Consider the following 24,791-nt stretch of genomic DNA (forward strand, 5'->3'; position numbering starts at 1 on the left):
TACTCATGGTGTCAGTGTGTACCAGTAAACGAGATGGCTCGGTCTCTCCACCCTTCTGTCTCAACGAATTTAAAGCCTGACTCTGCTATTGTACCGCAGCTGACAACAACTGCTTCGTGTTGGACTGCAGTGTGACAGGTTTTCTTCATTGGAAGGAATCACGAATGCATCGTTGACATATTTTGACCTGCTCAGTGATAGTTTTTAATGTGTGTACTGCATTTCTCGCAGTAACGATGGGATCCAGCAGATTTGCGCTGCTCTGCGGCCTTGCTTTTATTTTCCTTGTCCTCCACCCCGTCTATGGAGACGTGAGCTACTCTATCCCGGAGGAGATGAAACGTGGATCTGTGATTGGAAATATCGCTAAGGATCTGGGACTTGATTTGGGCAGACTGTCTGCTCGCAAGGCGCGTATCGATACTGAGGATAACAGTGTTAAGTACTGCGGTGTAAACCTCAACACCGGAGACTTGATCGTCCAAGAGAGGATTGACAGAGAAGGGCTTTGTGCGAAAAAGGCGTCATGTGTTCTGAAACAGGAACTCGTACTGGAAAATCCTTTAGAGCTGCACCGTATTAGTATCCGTGTTCAAGATATCAACGATAATTCACCGCAGTTTAAAGAGGAGTCACTTAAATTTGACATTAATGAACTGGCGGACAAGGGTACGCGTTTTCCACTTGGGGAGGCGCACGATGGAGACATCGGAGAAAACGCTGTTCAGGGCTACTCACTTCAGCAGAATGATCATTTCAAATTAAATGTCAACACAAAAGCAGGAGGACGCAAATATGGTGAATTAGTCTTAGACAAAGAATTAGACAGAGAGGACAAAAAAGAGATTATGTTATTGCTTACCGCGTTCGATGGTGGCTCTCCTCAGAGATCTGGTACTGTAGTTATACACGTCACTGTGCTGGATGCTAATGATAATGTACCAGTGTTCAGCCAGACTGTTTATAAAGCCAGTCTGCCAGAAAACTCTCCTCTGGATACATCGGTGATAACAGTGAGTGCTACTGATGTTGACGAGGGTTTAAATAGCGAAATTACATATGAATTTGATCATGTTTCAGATGAAAATAACAACGTCTTTTCTTTGGACTCTAAATCTGGAGAAGTGAGAGTAGCTGGAGCTATTGATTATGAGAAAGTGTCATCCTATGAAATGCAGATAAGTGCAAAAGATGGTCTGGGATTAGTGTCATACGCATCTTTATTAATTGAGATTACTGACATAAATGACAACGCCCCAGTTATACACCTGAAATCACTGTCTAGCCCCATACCTGAGAACGTGTCACCTGGTACAGAGGTGGGCATCATTAACGTGCAGGACAGAGACTCAGAGAGTAACAGACAGGTCCGCTGCTCCATTCAGCAAGGAGCCCCTTTTAAGTTGGTTCCTTCTATTAAAAACTATTATTCTCTGGTGACCACAGGACAACTGGACCGTGAACTAGTGTCTGATTACAACATTACAATCACTGCCACTGACGAGGGCTCTCCACCTCTGTCCTCCTCTAAAACTGTTCAGTTATCTGTAGCAGACATCAACGACAACCCACCTGTGTTTGAGGAACAGTCGTACAGCGCATATGTGAGTGAAAATAACAAACCTGGCTCCACTTTATGTTCCGTTACTGCTCGAGACCCCGACTGGAGACAAAACGGTACAGTGATTTATTCTCTGTTACCCGGTGAGGTGAACGGTGCCCCGGTGTCCTCCTATGTGTCTGTTAACGGAGACACGGGGGTGATCCACGCTGTGAGGTCGTTTGATTATGAACAGTTCAGGAGTTTTAAAGCACAGGTGATGGCCAGAGACAACGGTTCTCCTCCTCTCAGCAGCAACGTGACCGTCAGTGTGTTCATATCGGATGTGAATGACAACTCTCCTCAGATACTGTACCCCGCCCCGGAGGGCAACTCCTTCATGACCGAGCTGGTCCCCAAAGCTGCACACGGAGGCTCTCTGGTGTCCAAAGTGATAGCGGTGGACGCGGACTCCGGACAGAACGCCTGGCTCTCCTATAGTATAGTGAAATCCACCGATCCGGGACTTTTCACTATTGGTGTCCACAGCGGAGAGATCAGGACACAGCGGGACATTTCTGAATCTGACAGCATGAAACAGAACCTTATTGTGGCAGTGAAAGATAACGGACAGCCCTCTCTCTCTGCCACCTGTTCCATGTATTTACTTATTTCTGATAACTTGGCTGAGGTACCAGAATTGAAGGACATTTCTTATGATGAGAAGAATTCCAAACTGACCTCTTATCTGATTATCGCGCTGGTGTCTGTGTCCACCTTTTTCCTGACCTTCATCATCATCATCCTGGGTGTGAGGTTTTGTCGCAGGAGAAAGCCCAGATTGATGTTTGATGGAGCAGTCGCCATCCCCAGCGCCTATCTCCCTCCTAATTACGCAGATGTTGATGTCACCGGAACTTTACGCAGCGCTTATAACTATGACGCATACCTGACAACAGGATCTAGAACCAGTGACTTTAAGTTTGTGACATCTTACAATGACAACACACTGCCTGCTGACCAGACTCTGAGGAAAAGTCCATCAGACTTTGCTGATGTGTTTGGAGATTGTGATGCTTCTCCTGAGGTAGGAGATCCTGACAAATCCTAGTGTTAAATTATTTTTTTAATTTTCAAGTGCCTGAAATGCAAGTACAAATATAAATCGAGTAGTTTTCTTTCTTTCGTTCTTTCTTTCTTTCTTTCTCTCTCTCTCTCTCTCTCTCTCTCTCTCTCTCTCTCTCTCTCTTCTCACTCATGTGATTCCAGTCACAGATTTTCACAAGATAAGGGTGTTTTCTCATATAGGCTAGGTGTACTTGATACCTTTCTTATCTTCGTCACAGTTTTTTTTCATTTTAGTGTTTCTGATTCAGACGTTGATTTATATTCGGCTGCAATCGTCAAGTGTCGGTTTTCTCAGACCTCTGAGTGGCAGTTGGGATTCTAAATTGGACCAATTGAGTGTTGAGAAGTATTCTCAATCTGTCTGTCTGTCTGTCTGTCTGTCTGTCTGTCTGTCTGTCTGTCTGTCTGCCTGCCTGTCTGTCCTCTGGTTTCATGGAGTGTTTCTTTCCCAGACTGTCCCTTATTCATGATTTGATAGTGTCCTTACGCTGTGTTTTCTTTCGAGCAGTTTATGTCTGTGCACCTTGAAAAACAGTGAAATCATAATATTTTCTTAAAGTTATCCTGTCCGTGATTACATCACAGCATTGCTCTGTCAGATACATACTCTCTTATGGCTGCACGATATCATTTTGCTCGGGGGGCTTGGTGTTTTAATTCCAGTCACAAATATTTGCATAGGCCAAGTAAATCACAGTGGAAACAAGGTTTGACATTTCAAATTATTGAGTGCAACTCACCTATAACTTTAACTACTTTTACACCCATAGCTTGCGTTCAGCTACGTCGGTGCAAGAAATGTTAAACTTGTTCATATCATTCCTATAATTGTAAGATGCCACTTGCAGTAGTATTATAATTGTTATTATACTTCTACTCCTTCTACTTCTACTAATTTTACCAATATCAATATTGTTATTATTATTATTATTATTATTATTATTATTATTATTATTATTATTATTATTAATAATAATAATAATAATAATAATAATAATAATAATAATAATAGTAGTAGTAATGTATTATTGTTGTTATTGTCATCATTTATTAGATATCTTAAGTTTGTCATTTCTTTATTCCACTCATGGTGTCGCTATTCACCAGTCTACGTGAAACATTTCCTCTCCACCCTCTGGTGTTTAGACCAACAGACGGGATATTTGTCAGTTGCTGTTGGTCCTAGGATGAGACTCGAGTAATTGAGGATTGATGTCGATTTTCTTTTGGCCGAACTGTATAATCCCTGCAGAATTTCTCATCTAAAAGAGGATTGTTTCTTTCTGTAACAAAGGCATTGCCATGATGGCGCTCCAAATAAGCTGCTTTGTTTTCTTTCTCATGTGGCAAGCCGTGAACGGGGACGCGAGCTATTCCTTTCAAGAGGAAATGAAACGCGGATCTCTTATTGGGAATATAGCGAAGGATCTTAACCTGGACTTGAGTAAGCTGTCTGCCAGAAACGCCCGTGTTGATGCCGCAGGGAATCGCAAACGTTATTGTGACATCAACCTCAGTACCGGAGAATTAATTGTTGCCGACAGGATTGACCGAGAGGGGCTTTGTGGAGAAAGGCTGTCGTGTGTACTAAAACGCGATCTCGTACTGGAGAATCCTCTGGAACTGCACCCTTTTAGTCTTCACATTCAAGATATCAATGATAACTCGCCTCAATTTAATGAAGAATCGATCAATTTAGAAATTCGAGAGTCAGCAGATGGGGGAGCTCGTTTTGTGATAGAAGAGGCGCACGATGCGGATGTGGGACAGAATTCAGTTCAGCAGTACAGCCTTAAAAAGAATGATAATTTCATTTTGGCTGCTAATGGAAACACCATAGAGCTTGTTCTTGACAAAGAGCTTGATCGTGAAAAACAACAAGAGATCAATTTGCTCCTCACAGCTCTAGATGGTGGCTCTCCTCAGAGATCAGGTACTGTAGTCATACACGTCACTGTGCTGGATGCTAATGATAACGCCCCAGTGTTCAGCCAGGCCGTTTATAAAGCCAGTCTGCCTGAAAACTCTCCTGTAGATACTGTAGTGGTCACAGTGAGCGCTGCTGATGCAGACGAGGGGGTAAATGGAGATGTGACTTATGACTTCGGACATGTTTCAGAGGATGTAAAGAAAGTTTTTACTATTGATCGTAAAAATGGAAAAATAACAGTTAATGGTGCGATTGATTTTGAAACTGTTGCAACCTATGATTTGCGCATTAAAGCAAAGGATGGTTTAGGGTTATCATCATACACAAAGGTAACTGTTGATGTCACCGATGTCAATGACAACATACCTGTAATCTATGTTAAATCTCTGGCAAATCCCATACCTGAGAACGTGTCACCAGGTACAGAGGTGGGCATCATTAATGTGCAGGATGCAGATTCTGAGAATAACCAACTGGTCCGCTGCTCCATTCAGCAAGGAGCCCCTTTTAAGTTGGTTCCTTCTATTAAAAACTATTATTCTCTGGTGACCACAGGACAACTGGACCGCGAACTAGTGTCTGATTACAACATCACAATCACTGCCACTGACGAGGGCTCTCCACCTCTGTCCTCCTCTAAAACTGTTCAGTTATCTGTAGCAGACATCAACGACAACCCACCTGTGTTTGAGGAACAGTCGTACAGCGCATATGTGAGTGAAAATAACAAACCTGGCTCCACTTTATGCTCCGTTACTGCTCGAGACCCCGACTGGAGACAAAACGGTACAGTGATTTATTCTCTGTTACCCGGTGAGGTGAACGGTGCCCCGGTTTCCTCCTATCTGTCTGTTAACGGAGACACGGGGGTGATCCACGCTGTGAGGTCGTTTGATTATGAACAGTTCAGGAGTTTTAAAGTGCAGGTGATGGCCAGAGACAACGGTTCTCCTCCTCTCAGCAGCAACGTGACCGTCAGTGTGTTCATATCGGATGTGAATGACAACTCTCCTCAGATACTGTACCCCGCCCCGGAGGGCAACTCCTTCATGACCGAGCTGGTCCCCAAAGCTGCACACGGAGGCTCTCTGGTGTCCAAAGTGATAGCGGTGGACGCGGACTCCGGACAGAACGCCTGGCTGTCCTATCATATAGTGAAATCCACCGATCCGGGACTTTTCACTATTGGTGTGCACAGCGGAGAGATCAGGACACAGCGGGACATTTCTGAATCTGACAGCATGAAACAGAACCTTATTGTGGCAGTGAAAGATAACGGACAGCCCTCTCTCTCTGCCACCTGTTCCATGTATTTACTTATTTCTGATAACTTGGCTGAGGTGCCAGAACTGAAGGACATTTCTTATGATGAGAAGAATTCCAAACTGACCTCTTATCTGATCATCGCGCTGGTGTCTGTGTCCACCTTTTTCCTGACCTTCATCATCATCATCCTGGGTGTGAGGTTTTGTCGCAGGAGAAAGCCCAGACTGTTGTTTGATGGAGCAGTCGCCATCCCCAGCGCTTATCTCCCTCCTAATTACGCAGATGTTGACGGCACTGGAACTTTACGCAGCGCTTACAACTATGACGCATACCTGACAACAGGATCTAGAACCAGTGACTTTAAGTTCGTGACATCTTACAATGACAACACACTGCCTGCTGACCAGACTCTGAGAAAAAGTCCATCAGACTTTGCTGAAGTGTTTGGGGACTTGGAGGAGTCCTCAGAGGTATGAATAGCCTATGTGACATCTAATTTACTCATAAAAATAAGTTTGATTAATCATGCATTTCAAGCACATGCTTTTGTTTTTGTTCCAAGCATATTACAGCTCATCTACCTATAATATAGGTCTCTTATGATGTTATTCTCTCATTTTTCCCCCGACTTTTTTTCTTTTTAAGCATTTTTCACCTATTTTTAGATCACACATTGATGTTTCCCATAACAGTAATTTTTGAATTTCTAAAACTGCTTTAATGTCAACTAGTGTAGGTTCCATTTTGATGCCTCTTCGTTTCTGTTCATGTGTATGGTTTTAAATGTGCTCTTAACGTTATGTTTGAAAAGTCATCCTTCAGTTCCAGCTTTCAAAAACAGTTGTGTGCACCGCTACAAACTGCAGTTTGTTATCATACTGGTGTCGTTCTTAATAACTGGCTTGTTCTGTGCAATCGCTATACTTTATTCAGACCCTGAGCACTGTCTTAAGATGTGACATGAGATTCATTATTACTGGAAATGTTCCATTTGATTACATTTCTGCGGTTAGCAGGTTGTTAAAGTACGTTAGGGTGTTCTGGATACAATGCTTCTTTCCCTCACATGTGGACTAATTCTGAATTGATCAAATGGATTGTCATTAACTACAAGTGATCTTTGCATTGCTCTCTCACATCCTCAGATGCTTGTTTCTCTTTATGTGGTTCATCTCAAAGCTTCAGTTTGAGCCATATGCTTTATTGGGTTTGATTTATCATTTTGCAGCTGTTATTGTTTTTACTGTTTGGCCTGCATAAAAGATGACATACCTTTTCAAGCTGTTGTTTTCTTGTATTGTTAGTTCACTTTACTTTTTTTATTATTACCAACAACATAGCAGGTGTTGTTTTCACTTTGAGAGCCTGTGTGTGTGTGTGTGTGTGTGTGTGTGTGTGTGTGTGTGTGATCATAGCACAGTGTGGTCCTGGAGACACCTAATGTGGTGGGACTTCCTATGGAATCAATTTTGAGTACTTTGGCAGTTGTCTATACGTCTGTGAAGAGATTTTGTTGGCGTGATAATATCTCAACTGTGCAAGATGCAGTCACAAAGCTTTACAGGTGTGTCGGTGTGAGATGAAAATGAAGGCTGAGTTCAAAGATTGGTGCAGTTCAACCAATGAGTATTGAGGACTCATGCTATGATGTAGTATATTAGTGAGTTCCCATGGGTTGTTGCTAATTTAGTTCAGTGTGCAAGCCTTTGATTAAGGCCTTTTATTACATGTGACTTGCAATTAGTTGTGTTTTTGAGAGGATACTCACTTTCAGACTGTATCTTGGATCTCTACTGTGATTTTTTTGCAGGATGATTTTTAGTTTTTTTTCCATCTCTGAGAAGAAAGAACTTGCTCCTAAGTGTAGGCTGAGTCCTATTCATCATTTGTGGCGCGGTAAGATTATATTCCTGCAAAAATTAAAGATCACCATACTTGCTCATGGATGGTTTTGATACAGCAGTAAGCAGCTCACTGCAGTCATGCCTGTTTTACAGTAAATTTGAATTATGCGCTTACTTTAATAAAACTACATATAGAGTAATAAATCTCCATGTTTCTCTGCCAAAATATCACAGTAACACAACCAAATTCTGATGAAAACAAACACAGTTTAAAGTCCAGGGTTTCACACCCTCTGATGTTCGCATCATAGTTATGCTGACTAAAGCAGTCCAGTTTAACTTATTTTACCAGATCACTTAAAGTAAAGATGAACTGAAACCTTGTCTACTCCTTGCAGAAATGTCCCTGTAATAAAATGGCAAAAATCTAAATCAACATCCCCTTTTGGAACATCTATTTACAGCTGTGTTGCATTTACAAATACAGGAAATTATATTATTTTGTATGTCCTACTATCTGACAGAGTATTTTCCTTAATAATTGCAATTCAGTAATTTATACTTACTAATTTAGAAGATTTGTATGTAGCCTGCATTAATAGTCATCTGAAGGGTGGCTCGAAAAAAGTACATGCTGTGTTTTCAGACCTTTCTGTGAGTCAGTCTTAACTGCATTCAATTAAATACATTGACAGAAGTGCTTGTTGCAACTGGCGTCCTGATTTTGGACTGATAGTGGGTGGCTGGTCTAAATGCTGTAAAAGACGAAGTAAATGTTTCCTCTGTTTTATTTTTGAAGAATATTGGCTAAAGTGATGTACGCTAAAACCAATTTTAACTGTGTTCCTTTTTAGTTTTACATTCAGTGTTATTGTTGAATTTAACTCACGGTGTCGCTATACACCAGCCTTAAGATTATAATTCCTCTATCCTTTGTGGACAGAGGTTCTTGTACGCCCATTGCGTGCTCTTGATACAGCCACAATCACGCTGAATCGCTGGCACATTTCGTGTTATGTGGTTTAACTGTGTTGTTGCTTCGGTTCTTTAACGTCTTAGGAACTCGTGCTTGAAGATGGATTACAAATTTATCGCGTTTCGGCTGTGCAGCTTCTGTTTCCTGCTTCTTTTTTCGCATGTCGCATATGGAGACCTGAGCTATTCTTTTCCGGAGGAGATGAAACGAGGATCGGTCATTGGGAATTTAGCCAAGGATCTCGGGCTGGAGACGGGCGCTCTCTCTAACAGAAGAGCCCGTATTGACACCGACGGGACCGATAAACGTTACTGTGACATCAACCTGAATACCGGAGAGCTGATTGTTGCCGACAAGATTGACCGAGAGGGGCTTTGTGAAGAAAAGGCTTCGTGCATCCTAAAACACGAGCTTGTGCTGGAGAATCCTCTCGAGCTTCATCGGATTAGTCTCCACATTCAAGATGTAAATGATAACTCGCCTCAATTTAAGGAGGGATTGATAAATATAGAAATTCGAGAGTCAGCAGTCAGGGGAGCTCGTTTTGTGATAGAAGAGGCGCACGATGCGGATGTGGGACAGAATTCAGTTCAGCAGTACAGCCTTAAAAAGAATGATAATTTTATTTTGGCTGCTAATGGAAACACCATAGAGCTTGTTCTTGACAAAGAGCTTGATCGTGAAAAACAACAAGAGATCAATCTGCTCCTCACAGCTCTAGATGGTGGCTCTCCTCAGAGATCAGGTACTGTAGTCATACACGTCACTGTGCTGGATGCTAATGATAACGCCCCAGTGTTCAGCCAGGCCGTTTATAAAGCCAGTCTGCCTGAAAACTCTCCTGTAGATACTGTAGTGGTCACAGTGAGCGCTACTGATGCAGACGAGGGGGTCAATGGAGATGTGACTTATGAATTTGGACATATTACTGACAGTGTTAAGAAGATGTTTAGCATTGACAGTAAATCGGGTGAGATACGAGTAATTGGCGCGGTTGACTATGAAACTACAACATCATATGAAATACGCGTTAAAGCAAAAGATGGATTGGGGCTGTCATCTTATGCGAAGGCAATCATTTCTATCACTGATGTGAATGACAATGCCCCTGTAATCAATTTAAAATCACTGACGAATCCCATACCAGAAGACACCATACCTGGTACAGAGGTGGGCATCATTAACGTGCAGGACAGAGACTCTGAGCGCAACAGACAGGTCCGCTGCTCCATTCAGCAAGGAGCCCCTTTTAAGTTGGTTCCTTCTATTAAAAACTATTATTCTCTGGTGACCACAGGACAACTGGACCGTGAACTAGTGTCTGATTACAACATTACAATCACTGCCACTGACGAGGGCTCTCCACCTCTGTCCTCCTCTAAAACTGTTCAGTTATCTGTAGCAGACATCAACGACAACCCACCTGTGTTTGAGGAACAGTCGTACAGCGCATATGTGAGTGAAAATAACAAACCTGGCTCCACTTTATGTTCCGTTACTGCTCGAGACCCCGACTGGAGACAAAACGGTACAGTGATTTATTCCCTGTTACCCGGTGAGGTGAACGGTGCCCCGGTGTCCTCCTATCTGTCTGTTAACGGAGACACGGGGGTGATCCACGCTGTGAGGTCGTTTGATTATGAACAGTTCAGGAGTTTTAAAGTGCAGGTGATGGCCAGAGACAACGGCTCTCCTCCTCTCAGCAGCAACGTGACCGTCAGTGTGTTCGTATCGGATGTGAATGACAACTCTCCTCAGATACTGTACCCCGCCCCGGAGGGCAACTCCTTCATGACCGAGCTGGTCCCCAAAGCTGCACACGGAGGCTCACTGGTGTCCAAAGTGATAGCGGTGGACGCGGACTCCGGACAGAACGCCTGGCTGTCCTATCATATAGTGAAATCCACTGATCCGGGACTTTTCACTATTGGTGTCCACAGCGGAGAGATCAGGACACAGCGGGACATTTCTGAATCTGACAGCATGAAACAGAACCTTATTGTGGCAGTGAAAGATAACGGACAGCCCTCTCTCTCTGCCACCTGTTCCATGTATTTACTTATTTCTGATAACTTGGCTGAGGTGCCAGAACTGAAGGACATTTCTTATGATGAGAAGAATTCCAAACTGACCTCTTATCTGATCATCGCGCTGGTGTCTGTGTCCACCTTTTTCCTGACCTTCATCATCATCATCCTGGGTGTGAGGTTTTGTCGCAGGAGAAAGCCCAGATTGATGTTTGATGGAGCAGTCGCCATCCCCAGCGCTTATCTCCCTCCTAATTACGCAGATGTTGACGGCACAGGAACTTTACGCAGCGCTTACAACTATGACACATACCTGACAACAGGATCTAGAACCAGTGACTTTAAGTTTGTGACATCTTACAATGACAACACACTGCCTGCTGACCAGACTCTGAGGAAAAGTCCATCAGACTTTGCAGATGTGTTTGGAGATTGTGATGGTTCTCCTGAGGTAGGCACATGTGTCACGTTATCTGTCCCAGATGTGTAACATGCTAACCTTTCTTAGGTTCTGTATGTTCTCCATACTCTACTTGATTGTTCTGTTTTGTTTTTCTTTTTGAATGATTGTTTTCAGCATTTTTTTTTCTTTAGTTCACATATTGACCGTTTTTCCCAGCAGTATTTTTGGCATTTCAAAAACTGCTTTAATTTCACTAGTGTGTATTTCATCTAGAGGTATTTTTCATGTTCTGTTTCTCTATATATTTTTAAATGCGTTCTCAGTCATCCTTACTTTTGAAAATTAATCCTTCATTTCTATATTTCAACACCGTTGTGAGTTCATCTCCAAACCGCATTTTCTTGTCATCATCCTGGTGTCATTGTTAATGACTGGCTTGCTCTTTGCAATCAATCATGAGCACTGTCTCAAGATCTGACATGAGGTTCATTGTTAATGGAAATGCCATGAGCTGTTACATTTGATTTCTATTATGAACACGTTATTAAAAGAAATCATGGTATTCTGGATATGATGCTTCTCTCCCTCACGTGGAGAAAATCTCAGTTGATTCAATTTAGTGTCAATAACTGCTAGAGTTATGCATTGCTCTCTTTGCCATTTCCTAGAATTATTCTTTATCTTTGCGTTGTACATCTGGAAGGATGTGGGACCTACACTGTTTGGAATGATTGTTCATTTTGCATCTGTGATTGTTTTTATTTTTTGACCTGCATAAAGGATGACATACCTTTTAAGGGCGTTGTTTCTTGTATTGTTAGTCCTCTTTACTTCTTTTATTACCAGCACTGACAACATAGTAGGAGTCGTTTTCAACATGTTGATGGGAGTCGTGGCTGATATGATTCCATCTCAAGATGGTCTTTAGTTACAAATGTAACTGCCTCTAATGCCCTGATGTCTTTACAGAAATGAACACCATAATAGCAATAAAATATAATATCTACATATTACATACATACATCACTTATCAGCTAGATAGCAACATACAGTCTACTGTGTAAGAGAGTCTTAGTAGTCAGCTTCAATACATACTGCCAGTAATAAATGATTTCTGTCATGCAATCACATGGTCACTGTTGAAGAGGAAATGATGTCTGTGGCCACATATGCCACCATATTTAATGTACAATTGTTGACTTTATTGCTAAATATTTCTGGCTGGCACTGTTCTTTATCTATTGTCCAGGGAGATATATTCTGGTGATATATGGCAGACTTTAAAATGCATCTCACGTCTTGGATGACTGACTCAGACATGCTGTTGTTCTGTAAAAGCTGCATATATGTATACCACAGGTGGAAGACACTTCCTAAAGAATGTATGTTTACATTTAAATCCGTCCCATTCCCCTTTATAAACACATACCAAGTTGGCCTATCTTATTGTGTTCAATTATTGTCTGATTTGACCACAGCTTAAGATAAAAGTGAATAATGTCTTTGTATCATTTTTGGATGATAATTTTAGCCTGTCAGCTTTCAAAAGAGGTGTTTGTCTCACGGAGATACCTTCAGTGCTTGTGCTAAATACAAGTTGTGTTGTTGAGAGGATATCACTTTCAGACTGTATCCTGGATCTCTATTGTGATTTTTGCAAGTTGATTTTAAATCTATTCCATCTCTGAGAAGAAAGAAATCCCTGCAAAGTGTTGGCTGAGCCCTATTTACCCATCCTCATACCTGGGGAATTGAGATTAAATTCCTGCAATAACTTAAAATCACCATACAATCTGTCGCTTTGCAGTGTTGTATAACGTTAGTGGTGGTAGAGCAGTGTCGTCGCCCACAGCAATTTTTCAGACATTGTGATTTTTTTCTTGGAGCTGTCTCTTAATTGTTTGCTGTCCTTTTTCCTGAGATACAGCGTTAACCGGAGTTGTTTCTTAGTCTGAATTTGAACACGTTTTTCTGCTTACAAACTTAATGCATGCCTGTCACTCTTTATGGAGTTTGAAAGAGGAAACCTTTGTCAACACAAGTTGAAGCTGGTTGTAGGATGTCAGACCAAGAAGGAACAAAGACAGTCCAGATTTCTCCTGGATCTATTTACAAACATGGTGATATCAGTCTAGAGTTTACAGACATGGATTTAGTTCACATACATTTAAGTTATGATGTAGTCAGCACACACCTTATTATAATACACAATGCGAAACTATTAGTGTATCTTGAGATAAGGCTGCAACCAATTGAAAAATTCAAAACACAAATCAAATAATTTCACTAATGTATGGTAGCTTTAAGGCAGTGCACTAAATGGGGAGTTGTACTATCTTAATCCCACTGAAGACATAGTGTTTAGTATAACAAAGTTGTAAAACTCTGTGATGTGATTGCAAAGGTGACTCGGGTGTGTCGTGATTTTAATTTAACCTGCAAACTTGCCCATGGAAGGTTTTAATGCAGCAGTAAGCAGCTCAGCACAGTTGTAATTCAGTACTTTATATTTACTAATTTACAGGTTGTGCGTGAAGCTTGCATGCACAATATAGTCATCTGAACAAAGGGTGGCTTGAAGAAGTGCATCCTGTCTTCAGGCTTTAATGTGAGTCAGTCATGAGTGCATTGAATTAAACACAGTAGTGCTTGTTGCAACTGGTGTCCCGATTTGGACTGATTGTGGGTGAATGTTGTTCTGAATGTTGTAGACATCGAATTAGGAGTTTCTTCTGTTTTATTTTGAAGAACAGTGGATGTAGGCTACAACTAATTTTAAGTGTCCCTTTTTATTTTTGCAGTTCAGTGTTATTGTTGAATTTAACTCACGGTGTCGCTATACACCAGCCTTAAGATTATAATTCCTCTATCCTTTGTGGACAGACGTTCTTGTACGCCCATTGCGTGCTCTTGATACAGCCACAATCACGCTGAATCGCTGGCACATTTCGTGTTATGTGGTTTAACTGTGTCGTTGCGTCGACTCTTTAACGTCTTAGGAACTCGTGCTTGAAGATGGATTACAAATTTATCGCGTTTCGGCTGTGCTGCTTCTGTTTCCTGCTTCTTTTTTTGCATGTCGCATATGGAGACCTGAGCTATTCTTTTCCGGAGGAGATGAAACGAGGATCGGTCATTGGGAATTTAGCCAAGGATCTCGGGCTGGAGACGGGCGCTCTCTCTAACAGAAGAGCCCGTATTGACACCGACGGGACTGATAAACGTTACTGTGACATCAACCTGAATAACGGAGAGCTGATTGTTGCCGACAGGATTGACCGAGAGGGGCTTTGTGAAGAAAAGGCTTCGTGCATCCTAAAACAGGAGCTTGTGCTGGAGAATCCTCTCGAGCTTCATCGGATTACACTCCACATTCAAGATGTAAATGATAACTCGCCTCAATTTAAGGAGGAATTGATAAATATAGAAATCCAAGAGTCAGCAGTCAGGGGAGCTCGTTTTGTGATAGAAGAGGCGCACGATGCGGATGTGGGACAGAATTCAGTTCAGCAGTACAGCCTTAAAAAGAATGATAATTTCATTTTGGCTGCTAATGGAAACACAATACACCTTATTCTTGACAAAGAGCTGGATCGTGAAAAACAACAAGAGATTAATCTGCTCCTCACAGCTCTAGATGGTGGCTCTCCTCAGAGATCAGGTACTGTAGTCATACACGTCACTGTGCTGGATGCTAATGATAACGAGCCAGTGTTCAGCCAGGCCGTTTATAAAGCCAGTCTGCCTGAAAACTCTCCTGTAGATACTGTAGTGGTCACAGTGAGCGCTGCTGATGCAGACGAGGGAATTAATGGAGATGTGACTTATGAATTTGGGCATGTTACTGAAAATGTGAAGAAGATGTTTAGTATTGACGGTAAATCAGGTGAAATACGAGTAATTGGCGCTGTTGACTATGAAACTACAACATCATATGAAATACGCGTTAAAGCAAAAGATGGACTGGGGCTGTCATCTTATGCGAAGGCAATAATTTCTATCACTGATGTGAATGACAACGCCCCTGTAGTCAATTTAAAATCACTGACGAATCCCATACCAGAAGACACCACACCTGGTACAGAGGTGGGCATCATTAACGTGCAGGACAGAGACTCTGAGCGCAACAGACAGGTCCGCTGCTCCATTCAGCAAGGAGCCCCTTTTAAGTTGGTTCCTTCTATTAAAAACTATTATTCTCTGGTGACCACAGGACAACTGGACCGTGAACTAGTGTCTGATTACAACATTACAATCACTGCCACTGACGAGGGCTCTCCACCTCTGTCCTCCTCTAAAACTGTTCAGTTATCTGTAGCAGACATCAACGACAACCCACCTGTGTTTGAGGAACAGTCGTACAGCGCATATGTGAGTGAAAATAACAGACCTGGCTCCACTTTATGTTCCGTTACTGCTCGAGACCCCGACTGGAGACAAAACGGTACAGTGATTTATTCTCTGTTACCCGGTGAGGTGAACGGTGCCCCGGTTTCATCCTATCTGTCTGTTAACGGAGACACGGGGGTGATCCACGCTGTGAGGTCGTTTGATTATGAACAGTTCAGGAGTTTTAAAGTGCAGGTGATGGCCAGAGACAACGGTTCTCCTCCTCTCAGCAGCAACGTGACCGTCAGTGTGTTTATATCGGATGTGAATGACAACTCTCCTCAGATACTGTACCCCGCCCCGGAGGGCAACTCCTTCATGACCGAGCTGGTCCCCAAAGCTGCACACGGAGGCTCTCTGGTGTCCAAAGTGATAGCGGTGGACGCGGACTCCGGACAGAACGCCTGGCTGTCTTATCATATAGTGAAATCCACCGATCCGGGACTTTTCACTATTGGTGTCCACAGCGGAGAGATCAGGACACAGCGGGACATTTCTGAATCTGACAGCATGAAACAGAACCTTATTGTGGCAGTGAAAGATAACGGACAGCCCTCTCTCTCTGCCACCTGTTCCATGTATTTACTTATTTCTGATAACTTGGCTGAGGTGCCAGAACTGAAGGACATTTCTTATGATGAGAAGAATTCCAAACTGACCTCTTATCTGATCATCGCGCTGGTGTCTGTGTCCACCTTTTTCCTGACCTTCATCATCATCATCCTGGGTGTGAGGTTTTGTCGCAGGAGAAAGCCCAGACTGTTGTTTGATGGAGCAGTCGCCATCCCCAGCGCTTATCTCCCTCCAAATTACGCAGATGTTGACGGCACAGGAACTTTACGCAGCGCTTACAACTATGACGCATACCTGACAACAGGATCTAGAACCAGTGACTTTAAGTTCGTGACATCTTACAATGACAACACACTGCCTGCTGACCAGACTCTGAGGAAAAGTCCATCAGACTTTGCAGATGTGTTTGGAGACTGTGATGGTTCTCCTGAGGTAGGCACATGTGTCACGTTATCTGTCCCAGATGTGTAACATGCTAACCTTTCTTAGGTTCTGTATGTCCTCCATACTCTACTTGATTGTTCTGTTTTGTTTTTCTCTTTGAATGATTGTTTTTAGCATTTTTTTTTCTTTAGTTCACATATTGACCTTTTTTCCCAGCAGTATTTTTGGCATTTCAAAAACTGCTTTAATTACACTAGTGTGTATTTCATCTTGAGGTATTTTTCATGTTCTGTTTCTCTATATATTTTTAAATGCGTTCTCAGTCATCCTTCCTTTTGAAAATTAATCCTTCATTTCTATATTTCGGCACAGTTGTGAGCTCATCTCCAAACCGCATTTTCTTGTCATCATCCTGGTGTCATTGTTAATGACTGGCTTGCTCTTTGCAATCAATCATGAGCACTGTCTCAAGATCTGACATGAGGTTCATTATTACTGGAAATGCCATGAGCTGTTACATTTGATTTCTATTATGAACACGTTATTAAAAGAAATCAGGGTATTCTGGATATGATGCTTCTCTCCCTCACGTGGAGGAAATCTCAGTTGATTCAATTTATTGTCAGTAACTGCTAGAGTTATGCATTGCTCTCTTTGCCGTTTCCTAGAATTATTCTTTATCTTTACGTTGTACATCTGGAAGGATGTGGGACCTACACTGTTTGGAATGATTGTTCATTTTGCATCTGTGATTGTTTTTATTTTTTGACCTGCATAAAGGATGACATACCTTTTAAGGGCGTTGTTTCTTGTATTGTTAGTCCTCTTTACTTCTTTTATTACCAGCACTGACAACATAGTAGGAGTTATTTTTATTTTGTGAGTCTGTGTGTGTTTATGTCATCATAGTACAGTGTGGTCCTGGAGGCATCTCATGCGGTGGTAATTCCTCCAGAAATTTTTTTGAGAAGTTTGGCAGGTGTCAATGTTTCTGTCTGTCTGTGGACAGATTTATGCGGTGTGATAATACCACAACTGTGCATGATGCAGTCACAAAACTCTACAGGTGTGTAGGTGTGAGATCAAAATGAAGGTTGAGTTCAAAGATTGGTGTAGTTGGACCAATGTGTATTGAGTGCTGATGTAAACTTGTAGTAATGACTTGTGAGTACTCATGTTTTGAAACGTCAACATGTTGATGGGAGTCGTGGCTGATATGATTCCATCTCAAGATGGTCTTTAGTTACAAATGTAACTGCCTCTAATGCCCTGATGTCTTTACAGAAATGAACACCATAATAGCAATAAAATATAATATCTACATATTACATATACACATCACTTATCAGCTAGATAGCAACATACAGTCTATTGTGTAACAGAGTCTTAGTAATCAGCTTCAATACATACTGCCAGTAATAAATGATTTCTGTCATGCAATCACATGGTCACTGTTGAAGAGGAAATGATGTCTGTGGCCACATATGCCACCATATTTAATGTACAATTGTTGACTTTATTGCTAAATATTTCTGGCTAGCACTGTTCTTTATCTATAGTCCAGGGAGATATGGTCTGGTGATATATGGCAGACTTTAAAATGCATCTCACGTCTTGGATGACTGACTCAGACATGCTATTGTTCTGTAAGAGTTGCATATACGTATATCACAGGTGGAAGACACTTCCTAAAGAATGTATGTTTACATTTAAATCCGTCCCATTCCCCTTTATAAACACATACTAAGTTGGCCTCTCTAGTTGTGTTCGATTATTGTCTGATTTGACCACATATTAAGATAAAATGTCTTTGTATCATTTTTGGATGATAATTTTAGCCTGTCAGCTTTCAAAAGAAGTGTTTGTCTGACGGAGATACCTTCAGTGCTTGTGCTAACTACAAGTTGTGTTTCTGAGAGGATATCACTTTCAGACTGTATCCTGGATCTTTATTGTGATTTTTTTGCAAGATGATTTTAAATCTATTCCATCTCTGAGAAGAAAGAAATCCCTGCAAAGTGTCGACTGAGCCCTATTTACCCATCATTTCATGTGGGGAATTGAGATTAAATTCCTGCAATAACTAAAAACCACCATACAATCTGTCGCTTTGCAGTGTTGTATAACGTTAGTGGTGGTAGAGCAGTGTCGTCCCCCGCAGCAATTTTTCAGACATTGTGATTTTTTTCTTGGAGCTGTCTCTTAATTGTTTGCTGTCCCTTTTCCTGAGATACAGCGTTAACCGGAGTTGTTTCTTAGTCTGAATTTGAATACTTTTTTCTGCTTACAAACTTAATGCATGCCTGTCACTCTTTATGGAGTTTGAAAGATGAAACCTTTGTCAACACAAGTTGAAGCTGGTTGTAGGATGTCAGACCAAGAAGGAACAAAGACAGTCCATATTTCTCCCGGATCTAGTTACAAACATGGTGATGTCAGTCTAGAGTTTACAGACATGTATTTAGTTCACATACATTTAAGTTATGATGTAGTCAGCAAACACCTTATTACAATACACGATGCAAAACTGTTAGCGTACCTTGAGATAAGGCTGCAACCAATTGAAAAATTCAAAACAAAAATCAAATAATTTCACTAATGTATGGTAGATTTAAGGCAGTGCACTAAATGGGGAGTTGTACTATCTTAATCCCACTGAAGACATAGTGTTTAGTATAACAAACTTGTAAAACTCTGTGATGTGATTGCAAAGGTGACTCGGGTGTGTCATTATTTTAGTTTAACCTGCAAACTTGCCCATTGAAGGTTTTAATGCAGCAGTAAGCAGCTCAGCACAGTTGTAATTCAGTACTTTATGTTTACTAATTTACAGGTTGTGCATGAAGCTTGCATGCACAATATAGTCATCTGAACAAAGGGTGGCTTGAAGAAGTGCATCCTGTCTTCAGGCTTTAATGTGAGTCAGTCATGAGTGCATTGAATTAAACACAGTAGTGCTTGTTGCAACTGGTGTCCCGATTTGGACTGATTGTGGGTGAATGTTGTTCTGAATGTTGTAGACATCGAATTAGGAGTTTCTTCTGTTTTATTTTGAAGAACAGTGGATAAAGATATGTAGGCTACAACTAATTTTAAGTGTCCCTTTTTATTTTTGCAGTTCAGTGTTATTGTTGAATTTAACTCACGGTGTCGCTATACACCAGCCTTAAGATTATAATTCCTCTATCCTTTGTGGACAGACGTTCTTGTACGCCCATTGCGTGCTCTTGATACAGCCACAATCACGCTGAATCGCTGGCACATTTCGTGTTATGTGTTTAGCTGTGTTGTTGCGTCGACTCTTTAACGTCTTAGGAACTCGTGCTTGAAGATGGATTACAAATTTATCGCGTTTCGGCTGTGCAGCTTCTGTTTCCTGCTTCTTTTTTTGCATGTCGCATATGGAGACCTGAGCTATTCTTTTCCGGAGGAGATGAAACGAGGATCGGTCATTGGGAATTTAGCCAAGGATCTCGGGCTGGAGACGGGCGCTCTCTCTAACAGAAGAGCCCGTATTGACACCGACGGGACTGATAAACGTTACTGTGACATCAACCTGAATAACGGAGAGCTGATTGTTGCCGACAGGATTGACCGAGAGGGGCTTTGTGGAGAAAAGGCTACATGCATCCTAAAACACGAGATTGTGCTGGAGAATCCTCTCGAGCTTCATCGGATTACACTCCACATTCAAGATGTAAATGATAACTCGCCTCAATTTAAGGAGGAATTGATAAATATAGAAATCCAAGAGTCAGCAGTCAGGGGAGCTCGTTTTGTGATAGAAGAGGCGCACGATGCGGATGTGGGACAAAATTCAGTTCAGCAGTACAGCCTTAAAAAGAATGATAATTTCATTTTGGCTGCTAATGGAAACACCATAGAGCTTGTTCTTGACAAAGAGCTTGATCGTGAAAAACAACAAGAGGTCAATTTGCTCCTCACAGCTCTAGATGGTGGCTCTCCTCAGAGATCAGGTACTGTAGTCATACACGTCACTGTGCTGGATGCTAATGATAACGCCCCAGTGTTCAGTCAGGCCGTTTATAAAGCCAGTCTGCCTGAAAACTCTCCTGTAGATACTGTAGTGGTCACAGTGAGCGCTGCTGATGCAGACGAGGGAATTAATGGAGATGTGACTTATGAATTTGGACATGTTACTGAGGATGTAAAGAAGATGTTTAGTATTGACGGTAAATCAGGTGAAATACAAGTAATTGGCGCTGTTGACTATGAAACTACAACATCATATGAAATACGCGTTAAAGCAAAAGATGGACTGGGGCTGTCATCTTATGCGAAGGCAATAATTTCTATCACTGATGTGAATGACAACGCCCCGGTAGTCAATTTAAAATCACTGACGAATCCCATACCAGAAGACACCACACCTGGTACAGAGGTGGGCATCATTAACGTGCAGGACAGAGACTCTGAGCGAAACAGACAGGTCCGCTGCTCCATTCAGCAAGGAGCCCCTTTTAAGTTGGTTCCTTCTATTAAAAACTATTATTCTCTGGTGACCACAGGACAACTGGACCGTGAACTAGTGTCTGATTACAACATTACAATCACTGCCACTGACGAGGGCTCTCCACCTCTGTCCTCCTCTAAAACTGTTCAGTTATCTGTAGCAGACATCAACGACAACCCACCTGTGTTTGAGGAACAGTCGTACAGCGCATATGTGAGTGAAAATAACAAACCTGGCTCCACTTTATGTTCCGTTACTGCTCGAGACCCCGACTGGAGACAAAACGGTACAGTGATTTATTCTCTGTTACCCGGTGAGGCGAACGGTGCCCCGGTGTCCTCCTATGTGTCTGTTAACGGAGACACGGGGGTGATCCACGCTGTGAGGTCGTTTGATTATGAACAGTTCAGGAGTTTTAAAGTGCAGGTGATGGCCAGAGACAACGGTTCTCCTCCTCTCAGCAGCAACGTGACCGTCAGTGTGTTCATATCGGATGTGAATGACAACTCTCCTCAGATACTGTACCCCGCCCCGGAGGGCAACTCCTTCATGACCGAGCTGGTCCCCAAAGCTGCACACGGAGGCTCTCTGGTGTCCAAAGTGATAGCGGTGGACGCGGACTCCGGACAGAACGCCTGGCTGTCCTATCATATAGTGAAATCCACTGATCCGGGACTTTTCACTATTGGTGTCCACAGCGGAGAGATCAGGACACAGCGGGACATTTCTGAATCTGACAGCATGAAACAGAACCTTATTGTGGCAGTGAAAGATAACGGACAGCCCTCTCTCTCTGCCACCTGTTCCATGTATTTACTTATTTCTGATAACTTGGCTGAGGTGCCAGAACTGAAGGACATTTCTTATGATGAGAAGAATTCCAAACTGACCTCTTATCTGATCATCGCTCTGGTGTCTGTGTCCACCTTTTTTCTGACCTTCATCATCATCATCCTGGGTGTGAGGTTTTGTCGCAGGAGAAAGCCCAGACTGTTGTTTGATGGAGCAGTCGCCATCCCCAGCGCTTATCTCCCTCCTAATTACGCAGATGTTGACGGCACAGGAACTTTACGCAGCGCTTACAACTATGACACATACCTGACAACAGGATCTAGAACCAGTGACTTTAAGTTTGTGACATCTTACAATGACAACACACTGCCTGCTGACCAGACTCTGAGGAAAAGTCCATCAGACTTTGCAGATGTGTTTGGAGACTGTGATGGTTCTCCTGAGGTAGGAACATGGTTCACACTATCTGTCCCAGATGTGTAACACCTTCACTTTACACACACACACACACACACACACACACACACACACACACACACACACACACACACACACACACACACACACACATTGTTGAATCTTGTTTCACCACAAGCTATTGATTTATTTTTTCCTAAAATCAATTTCATTTCAACCATGTTAATTTTTATCAAACTGTAAACATGTGACATCAGATGTTTGCTGTCCAAGTCTGCACAATAATTTGTTTAGTTTTTGTTGTTGCTGTTGTCGTTGTTGTTGCTCAAATAACTTTTTTTATTCATATTATTTTATGTTTATTTTGCATATGTCTTTATCAAAAGTCATGGTTTCATAATCTTCCCTTAACTGCTTTTATTTTGTCACTTTGTTGGAGCCTATTATTCATTTGTAGGTGTATTTTTTTTTTTTTTTTATTGGTTTTTGGTCAGCATAGAGGACATTTAATGTTCATGTGAAGTTGTGACAGCGACATTCATTTTTAAGATTACCCACTAACCTCTCTGCCACTGGTCAGCTGGAGTATAAAGGCTGCAATGTGACTCAGTTTTGAGTGATGACCTTTGACAGATTCTACATGTTGGTTGATGCAGTGGAAACTGCGTCTGTGTACATTACGTATGCTATACTCATGTCATTTTCAGTATGTGACTGATTTGCTCATGCTTTCTGGCAGATACATCTCTGTCTCTGTCTCTCCTCTCTAAAACAGACAAAACAAACAGAAACATCTCACTTTTAATGCATTTCTCTTCATACGCCTGCAATTTTCTGCTACTTGTCCCATCAGAAATTTCAAACTGAGCTTGATTGCTTGTTCTCAATTTAATGTTGCTCGGATTGTTCATCATTTGTTCATTGCTTTGATCAGAAATTTCCTCCAAAATTATGTATACATTGGTCTTACACTTAAGATCAGGAAATTCACATCATAATGACGAAGTGAATGAGACATGCTACTGTTGTCTAATGGTGGTTCTTCAGGTGAATGGCATTACATGTATAGTTTGACGTTATTTTGAATCAAGTCCACTACACTTTATTTACAGCTGTGTTTGTTCAGGCTTAAATTGGTTTGACTTTTGTTGTGGGTGATCGCTGTCCTTTCTGACCACCGTGATTATGAAATACAAATAATACAAATGTAGGGAGATTTTAATTGCAGTTGTCAGTTTGCAATGTAGTGTGGACATGTGTGCAGTGATTGTGCTGGCTCAATGATATGCTCTGAATGAATGGCCTTTATTTTATTCCTTACATTGTGAATCATGTGTGTATTTTGTCCAGGTTGTTTTCATTGTGAAGATCCAGGCTTATACTTGTGTTGAAGACCAATAAAACATGTTTTATCAGGTTGTGACTTGACAGATTATCAGTCACCATGTTCATCAAAATACAGTCTGTGTTTCATACAGGTATTCTAGACAGTCATGCTGACAGAATGAGGGAGTTTCCCTTCCAGGTAGCCCAAGTAGTTTTTATGGTACAGTGAATTTGGTAACAGCTGTTCTGCCTGATTTTTTTTCTTCTATGGATTGACTGGGTTTATATTACAAGTCTTAACTACATGTGTCAAGGCTGTGCTGCCAGGTCTGCTTGTTTTATTATATTTTGTATAGTGAGATTAGAATGCATCTGTTGTTGTCTTGTTGAAAGTCAGTGGTAAAGTTTATCCTATGTTTCTATTCTGTGATGGTAAAGAGGAGAACGGCTGGTTGACTCCTTCTTTTGCTGTATGGGGTGTGGAAAGCAGTTATAATCACCATAAATCACCATAGTATTTGTACATCTGCAGTGTTTTGCAAGTTTGTCTTAGTATGCTCACAGGTGGTCTTTAAAATCCTTAAAGACCATGTCTTTTTTTGCTTAAACAAGAGACAAAACAACACTACATTTGTCTGCATAAAGTATCTTGAAAAGAGGAGATTCCCACGCTCTGCTCTTGTATTTATGGCTTTTTTTTTTATCTGCACATAAAATATGATATTGGAACCCCTCAGACCCTGTTTATTAAATGAGTTCTTCTTGAGTGCAAGAGCAGTGTGCAGGAATCAACTTTATTACAATATTTTGAGCTTTACTGTGGTGCATTTACATAAGAATATGAAGGCTAAGTTACTGTTTCTGCAAGTCCTTTCCTATAAAGTTTAAAATGAAACAGAACAAGTAGCAGCCAAAGCTGCATATCTCTCCCTCCTTCTGTCTTTCTCTGTCAGCTTTGTGATATCAACAGGATTAAATTTAACAAACATGCATTGAGTTTACAATGGATATAAACCTATGGATTATCCTACAGCTGCAACCAGTAAAGAAAACTCAAAACAGAAAACAAAAGTAATTGATACTTGTTAAAATACAAACAAAACAAAGCTTTGCTGGGACTCTTCTCTAATTTAAGAGTTTATATGGTGAGCTGATTTCAAATTTGAAGAAGAAACAAGATGGAGAATTGTAACTTTTCAGCAGCTTTTAGTTTAGTTTCCCCCATAGTTTCATCAATTCCACACAATTACTAGTTTGTTTTTTCCCTCATAGGTGATTTACTAAATTAAACTGAAAGTGATTTAAGCTGCTGGTAAAGTACA

General features: G+C 41.5%; 4 protein-coding genes across 4 annotated transcripts; all 4 read left to right on the plus strand.

Moving 5' to 3' along the window:
• Nucleotides 1-236: 236 nt before the first annotated feature.
• Nucleotides 237-2,651, plus strand: LOC141012994 (protocadherin beta-15-like). Its single transcript, XM_073486533.1, has one exon. It carries the CDS (start codon nt 237-239, stop codon nt 2,649-2,651), a length of 2,415 nt encoding a protein of 804 aa, XP_073342634.1.
• Nucleotides 2,652-3,961: 1,310 nt separating this feature from the next.
• LOC141012995 (protocadherin gamma-A11-like) lies at nt 3,962-6,340 on the plus strand. Its single transcript, XM_073486534.1, has one exon. It carries the CDS (start codon nt 3,971-3,973, stop codon nt 6,338-6,340), a length of 2,370 nt encoding a protein of 789 aa, XP_073342635.1. The 5' UTR covers nt 3,962-3,970.
• A 2,545-nt stretch (nt 6,341-8,885) lies between these two features.
• LOC141012996 (uncharacterized) lies at nt 8,886-16,547 on the plus strand. Its single transcript, XM_073486536.1, has 2 exons — nt 8,886-11,162; nt 14,130-16,547. The coding sequence occupies exons 1-2, from the start codon at nt 8,886-8,888 to the stop codon at nt 16,545-16,547; spliced, it is 4,695 nt and encodes a 1,564-aa protein (XP_073342637.1).
• Nucleotides 16,548-19,791: 3,244 nt separating this feature from the next.
• Nucleotides 19,792-22,209, plus strand: LOC141012997 (protocadherin beta-15-like). The gene has a single exon (XM_073486537.1). The coding sequence runs from the start codon at nt 19,792-19,794 to the stop codon at nt 22,207-22,209; it is 2,418 nt and encodes an 805-aa protein (XP_073342638.1).
• The last annotated feature ends 2,582 nt before the right edge of the window (nt 22,210-24,791 follow it).

This window comes from Pagrus major, chromosome 18 (genome assembly GCF_040436345.1).
Source record: "Pagrus major chromosome 18, Pma_NU_1.0".
Classification (NCBI taxonomy): domain Eukaryota; kingdom Metazoa; phylum Chordata; class Actinopteri; order Spariformes; family Sparidae; genus Pagrus; species Pagrus major.

Coding starts and splice junctions, on each gene's coding strand:
- LOC141012994 (XM_073486533.1), top strand. CDS start 237: ATGGGATCCAGCAGATTTGCGCTGCTCTGCGGCCTTGCTTTTATTTTC.
- LOC141012995 (XM_073486534.1), top strand. CDS start 3,971: ATGATGGCGCTCCAAATAAGCTGCTTTGTTTTCTTTCTCATGTGGCAA.
- LOC141012996 (XM_073486536.1), top strand. CDS start 8,886: ATGAAACGAGGATCGGTCATTGGGAATTTAGCCAAGGATCTCGGGCTG. Junction 11,163..14,129: donor ATTGTGATGGTTCTCCTGAG/GTAGGCACATGT, acceptor TCGTGCTTGAAG/ATGGATTACAAATTTATCGC.
- LOC141012997 (XM_073486537.1), top strand. CDS start 19,792: ATGGATTACAAATTTATCGCGTTTCGGCTGTGCAGCTTCTGTTTCCTG.